The 6,964-nt window shown below is 31.6% G+C and overlaps 1 protein-coding gene across 1 annotated transcript; it reads left to right on the forward strand.

Moving 5' to 3' along the window:
* The first annotated feature begins 713 nt into the window (after positions 1 to 713).
* LOC111304094 (indole-3-pyruvate monooxygenase YUCCA6-like) lies at positions 714 to 4,577 on the forward strand. Its single transcript, XM_089742474.1, has 4 exons — positions 714 to 1,962; positions 2,765 to 3,013; positions 3,409 to 3,531; positions 3,653 to 4,577. Exons 1-4 carry the CDS (start codon positions 1,258 to 1,260, stop codon positions 3,881 to 3,883), a joined length of 1,308 nt encoding a protein of 435 aa, XP_089598600.1. The 5' UTR covers positions 714 to 1,257; the 3' UTR covers positions 3,884 to 4,577.
* The last annotated feature ends 2,387 nt before the right edge of the window (positions 4,578 to 6,964 follow it).

A 6,964-nucleotide genomic window follows, 5' to 3' on the forward strand; every position in this document is an offset into this window, starting at 1 on the left:
ATATTCAATTCAAATTTCAAATTAGGTTTGAAACATTGAAACATAATATCACCATTATTTTGAAAAAAAAAGGCTAGTCCTGTCGAACAGAGGAAAATCAAACAGAAATATTGATGGGATGCAAGTTATGCTCAGCAGAACCATAATGCACATGCATTGAAATCTCACTGTCTTTTGTTTTTCACTTGAACTTCTTTAATCTAATCTCCCATGATTACAGAATCTGCCCCAAGAATCAAAAAAAATATCCTAATAGTAATAGTCCAAATTGAAAACCATTGGATGTGGAGGACATCTTGGCTACAATTCACAACCCACCAGCCCCAAGTTGGTCCTGTCCAACTTATGATTGCCAACCATAATCAAATTTTCAAATCCTGTGACAATCGTACCAACAATCTTCTAGATTAATGACTGTTTAACTTATCCTAATTGGAATTAATTTTAGGTGTGAAGTTCATTAAGAATATATATATATATATGTGTGTGTGTGTGTATGTGTCTATATATATATATATATATATATATATAGATATGTATATTACTAATTATATACACCAATGATGTGTTTTAGTTTCTGTTAAGACGGACAGGATGACGTTCCAATGAGGTGTTGAAGTAAATGTCCCACTTAAATTCTTTTTTTGGCCTTCTTCACTTCTGAAACTTAATTCTTCTCGTGTATATGAATATGACTTCTTCATTGAACAAAAGGAATATACATATATAGAGAGAGTTACAAACGTCTCACCATCTCTCTCTTTCTCGCTTTCAGTATTGTTGAATTCTGAATAAGTCCCGAACTTCTTGCTCATCTTCCGCTTAGCCCTTCATAGAACAAATACAGAGATTCAAACAACTAATTTCACGCAAGTGGATAAGAACTCTCTTATTCTTAATCCACTCCAAAATTTATGGGAAAATTCCTCCACAAAAACCTAATCTCTTTTTAGATAAGAGAGTGAATTTATCACTAAATCTGGGCCTAATCTCTCAAAACCACCCCCCCCCCTCCTACAACAACTTACACCACATTTTTTTCCCGTTAATATAAAATGGTTTCTCTTCAGTTTTGCTTTTTCTCTTGAGCTCGACTACCAGTTTTCGCTCTTTTAGATGCTTCTTTTTTTCCTTGGAAAGTACATCTCAAAACCTCAACCTCAAAATTAAGCTACCTATAGGCTGTAGCTATTTAGTTGTATAGCTAACAAAAGGATATAGTGGTATAAAAAGATTGTCTCAAATAGCGCTCTGTTCATGGACTGTTTGAGAGAAATAGAAGGAAAACAAGCTCATGATCCTATATTCATTGAGAAGATGAATAAGTCGTCGTCGTACTCGTCCTCACGTTGCTTATGCGTTCCAGGGCCACTTATCGTTGGTGCAGGGCCTTCGGGTCTAGCCACAGCCGCTTGTCTGAAAGAGAAAGGTGTCCCAAGTGTAGTACTAGAGAGATCTAACTGCATAGCACCTTTGTGGCAACTCAAGACCTATGATCGGCTACGCCTTCACTTGCCAAAGCAATTTTGCGAACTTCCACTGATGGGTTTCCCGAGTGATTGCCCTACTTACCCTAATAAACAACAATTCGTGGACTACTTGGAAGCATATGCTAGGAAGTTTCATATTAAGCCACGGTTCAATGAGACGGTTTCACAAGCTGAGTACGATGCCACGCTCGGGTTTTGGCGCGTGAGAAGTGTAGGGTTAAAGGGGAAGGCGATGGAATATGTGTGCCGGTGGCTGGTGGTGGCGACAGGAGAGAATGCGGAGGCGGTGGTGCCGGAGATTGAAGGAATAGGAGAATTTGGTGGGGACATTAGGCATACAAGTTTATATAAAAGTGGAGAAGAGTTCAGAGGAAAAAGGGTGTTGGTGGTGGGGTGTGGGAATTCAGGGATGGAGGTGTGTTTGGATCTATGCAATCATAATGCTAGGCCTTCACTTGTGGTCAGAGATACAGTAAGAACTCCAAACCATGGCGCCTCTTTCTTTTTTCTCCTTGCCTTTTTTCTTTTTTTTTTCTCCTCTTTTTCTCTAAACATTAAAAAAATACATAATCACCAGCAATTGGATTTTTTTTTAATTCTTTGGATTATTTTATGATAAAGGTCATGGGAAGAAAAAAAGGGTTTCTCAAGCTGTCCCGTCAGGTTTTAGAATTCTTGATTTCGTAAGGAAAAAGGCGGTTTTTGAGTGAACAGGTTTTTGAATTTTAGGTTTTTTCTCAAATTTCATTATACATAGCCAAAAACCTAAATGTAGTTCAGAATCTTTTTCCAATTTATTAAAGTAACTATAGTCAAATAAAACATTAAAAAAAAAAAAAAAAGGAATCATAAGCAAAACAAGCTATCTATTTCCATATCATTGACATTTACTTCATTCATGGAATTGCCACATTTTGTGGCTTCAAGTTCCAAAGGTTTATTCGATTAAAACCGATCAAAGCAATTTACTACTAAATATTAGGTCAAAAAAAAGATCTTCACTTTCTTGGAATTCACAATGCGCAACATCGATCGTTAAAAAACTTGGGATCTTGGGATCTTCTATATGTTGTCGTAATCATGAATCTCCGCCCTTTTTTCCCTTATGATTAATTTTTCCTCTGTAAAGACCGAAAAACCTAACTCCAAAAAAATGGAGGGATGGACATAATTATAGCCTATACTACACAACAAGCGGGATCATCCCGTTAACTCTATCTTTTATGCGTCCTTTCTTTTTAGTCCATTGAACTTTTGGGTTTTTGGAACTGAAGGTGCATGTCCTTCCACGAGAGATGCTGGGAAGATCAACTTTCGGGTTGTCCATGTGGCTGCTTAAGTGGCTGCCTTTGAGGCTTGTCGACCGCTTCTTGCTGATTGTATCCTGGTTGATGCTCGGTGATACTGCTCGCTTTGGATTGGACCGACCGTGGTTGGGTCCCCTAGAACTCAAGAATCTGTCTGGAAAGACCCCCGTCTTGGATGTTGGCACGCTTGCCAAAATCAAAAGTGGAGACATCAAGGTATTTGCCTTTCGTCAATGAAATCACATCACTTTTCCATTAGCAACTAACGAACTAATGTATGATTGATTGATCCTATAGTACTGTGTTTCAACAATCCTACGACATGCTTTTTTCTTTTTGCCACAAGCTCGTTGTTTCGCAATAATTCCCCTCCATTTTGATCTTTTCATACATTCCAAAAATTGCAAACTTTTCCTATAAAAAAGTTTGGCATTGGGGCTTATGATGGAGTTCATAATCACTAGGAGTTTTAATCATACTTCTTTTGAACTTCGTTGGGAAGTTCTTATTGAAGTTTGTTATTTTCTTGCCCAATTCTAATTAATAGTAACTGTTAAATTTTTTAATATAAATTTCGAAATTATTAATTTGGAAAAATGTTGGTACTGTAGGTATTTCCAAGCATGAAGCGCCTAAAACGTCACGCTGTGGAGTTTGTCAATGGCAAAACTGAGAACTTTGATGCAATCATCTTAGCAACTGGTTATAAAAGCAATGTACCCTCTTGGCTAAAGGTATGCCCTTTATCTTTCTTTCCCTTTCCTTCTTTTACTACTTTTTTTTTTTTTTCAAATCAAAATTTCCACAACTTGATGTGAAAAAGGCTAAAAGGAAAGAGCAATTTGAAATCTTCAGGAAAAACAGATGTTCTCAGGGAAAGATGGGTACCCTCGAAGGCCATTCCCTAATGGGTGTAAAGGTGAATGTGGGCTATACGCCGTAGGGTTCACTAAACGTGGATTGCTAGGTACATCAATGGATGCTAAGAGGATAGCAGAAGACATTGAACGGTACTGTTGGAAAGAGGGGGCACAACATCATATGGCCTTCACTTGTTCACTTTTGCAGCAATCATCATCACCATGATTTTTTTTTTCTTCTCTTTTTTGGCTTTTAATTTGAATTAAATCAGAGATATGCAGATTTTTGGTTGAAGAAGATACCACGTCTACTACACATGCATGCGCAGCAGCGGATTTTTGATATTGTATTGCCTCCTCCAATTAATGAGGAGGAGAGGGGAAAAAGAGGGTAAAACAAAATAAAAAAATAAAATATGGAGAGAATTGTGTCAATGAAACCATTCTTTTTCAAGATGACACCAGAGTCAGCTGCCAGGGCTTGGGAAGGAGGAAGAAAGAATTTCAATTTCAAAGTGTTAGAAAAGGGTTGGTGTTGTTTGGATTCCTCAGACTCTCTGTACACCTTTTTACATTACCATTTTCTCTAATGAGGTATGACTTTTTTTTTTTTTGGTAATTTGAGAGAGAGAAAAAGAGATTTAGAAAAAGAGCAAGGTGCTATAGGGTTTGTTTGCAAAGCGATATGATTGTGTTTTTTAACCTATATTTTCCGTGGGGATTGGGAACAGGAATGAGATCGATCCATTGGAGATTGAGAGTTATAACAACCTCACCAGATCCCTGGCAGCTTCAGTACAGTTTTCTTTCATCGTAGGCCTTTTTTCTTTCTTTTCTTTTCTTTTTTTTTTTTTTTTTGGCTGGGTTTGAGAATTGAGACATTGAAGAGATGGCTTTATATAAATGAAGTCTTCACTTGTAGAGTGAAGTGATGACTTATTCTTTTACTTTTTTGTTTTTGTGTTTGTTACGGCGATCAATGCTTCATACCAAACACTGTTTGGAAGGGATAGAATCTAAATCGTGTTTTTTATTCTTTTCTACAGGTAATATCGGGATCAAAATGATTTCAAAGTTCAAGAATTGAATTAGATATAATAATTTAAAATATGTGATACGATATGAATATAATATTAAAAATATAATAAAAATATAATATAATTTAAAATTATAATAATAATTATATATAAATTTAATAAAATAAAAAATTATATTTTATATATTTTTATTGACATAAATTATAACATATAATTTTCGTATAAAATATAATATAAATACATAAATTTTAATATTTTATATAAAATAAATACATAAATTATCATATTTATTTGGACCACAACTTTTGAGTAGAAGTTAAACTTGTTCATTTAAATATGAACAGAATCTTATTAATTGCTAAGCAATAGCAATTGTTATATTTCCTCGTTGGATATGCTGTAAAACATTTAATTCAATTTATGGTTAATTTGGACTGATATATTCTTAGAGCAATTATTTCATTTATCTTCGGTAGACTTTTTAAATTTCATAAGTGAAATTAATAATAAGATGACACATGTATATATTTAAAACAATAAAAAATCTAATTAATAAAAATAAAAATAAAATCTAATTAATAAAAATAAACATGTATCAATTTTTTAATTTAAAAATTAAAAATTTACACTAATAATATATTAAATATTAACTCTATATTCTTGATAATTTCCATTTCATTCATTCACTATTGTTAACATCAAATTCCAAGTACTTAATTCATTTATTCTTCTCTAAAAAAATTTCATTTATTATGATAGAAACCAAGTTGAAGCTTCCATTTTCAAGTCAATGTAACATTTAGCATCATTACTCTAAATAAAGAGTATTATTTTATATATAACATTGACTTTTAAAAATAAAGAGTATTATTTTATATATAACATTGGAAAATAAAAGGGGTAATTAAAACCGCTAAACAAAATTCTTTAAGTGAACTTCCTGAAATTTACTATTAAAAATGATTAAATAATTTTTTAAGAAAAAATTTACATTGATAAATTAAAAGAGTTCAATGATAAAATTAATAATATGGAAAATTATTAAAAATATTATTTATAATTTAAATTTAATTAGTACTTATCTAATAATAAAAATTTTATCAAAATATTTAATAAAAAACTTATTTAAAATATATCAAAACTTATTAAATTTTATTTAAATTTACACTTATCAAAAAAATATTTAAAATATTGTTTAAACTTATTTAAAATTTTGTTTATATAACTAGATCTTTTAATTTAATTATTTTTAATAAAAATTCATAAATTAGCCTAAAAATTTAGTAAAGTCTTTCTCTTGCTGAAAATGAGCAGACAGATGAGATATTATGATATCCCACACCCCCAATATTTTTTAATCTGAATGTTACATAAAGCTTCCACACCATAACAAGGAAAAGGGTCGAACTGTATTTGTCTGTAACCAATGTTTGTCATCTGGAAAAGTCGAGCTGTTTTGACAATTCAGTTTGCTTGATATACATACCCTCTCATAAAGTTCGTCAAAATAATAGTAAAAAAAATTTATATATCCAAAGGAAAAAAAAAAAACAACATTCAAATCTCTTAAAATTAAATTATTTTGTAGGCGACTCTGATAACTATTTGTAAATCTCAGTTGGAAAAATCGGTCTTTTCTCAATTATGTAGTTTAAAGCATTAAGAAGCTATAATTGTACCGGAAGCTTTCTTTTTTTTTTTTTTTTTTTTATAGAAAATTAGCTTTAAGCCCAAGTGATATATGGTATGTAAATTATATATAATTAATTATATTATATTAATAATTTTTAATATAAAGTTAGAGAAAAATAAATATTAGAGATAAATATATAGCTATAATAAAATTTAAAAAATATGCTTTTGTATCATGTACCATTCAATACTGATAAATGGAGTTATTTTTTAATCTTAGTTCTTTAACTAAAACACTTTGAGACTTTATTCCCAAATACATGTACTGTTAATTAAATTAAGGGCCACATCAATATTTTATTACGCGTTAGCTTCTTCTTCCCTCACTTTTCTCCTCCTCTCTCCCTTGCAAAGTTGTGTTTGCAAGCTTGCAACAACATTTGATGTATTTTTTAAAATTTTTAAGGAAAAACTTTCTCAAAATCTCAAAATTTTATCAAATTATAATAAATAAATAAATCATAGTTTCAACCAATTCATACATAGAATCATATTTCTTCTCTCAATAATAGAATGGATCTTTCTCAAATATGGAGAATTATTGACGTATAGTGGAAATGAAATTAAGATCGATTAGT

This window comes from Durio zibethinus, chromosome 13, assembly GCF_047325235.1.
Source record: "Durio zibethinus cultivar Kanyao isolate XHJ-2024 chromosome 13, ASM4732523v1, whole genome shotgun sequence".
NCBI classification, from domain to species: Eukaryota; Viridiplantae; Streptophyta; class Magnoliopsida; order Malvales; family Malvaceae; genus Durio; species Durio zibethinus.

Coding starts and splice junctions, on each gene's coding strand:
- LOC111304094 (XM_089742474.1), top strand. CDS start 1,258: ATGGACTGTTTGAGAGAAATAGAAGGAAAACAAGCTCATGATCCTATA. Junction 3,014..3,408: donor TCAAAAGTGGAGACATCAAG/GTATTTGCCTTT, acceptor TTGGTACTGTAG/GTATTTCCAAGCATGAAGCG. Junction 3,532..3,652: donor ATGTACCCTCTTGGCTAAAG/GTATGCCCTTTA, acceptor TGAAATCTTCAG/GAAAAACAGATGTTCTCAGG.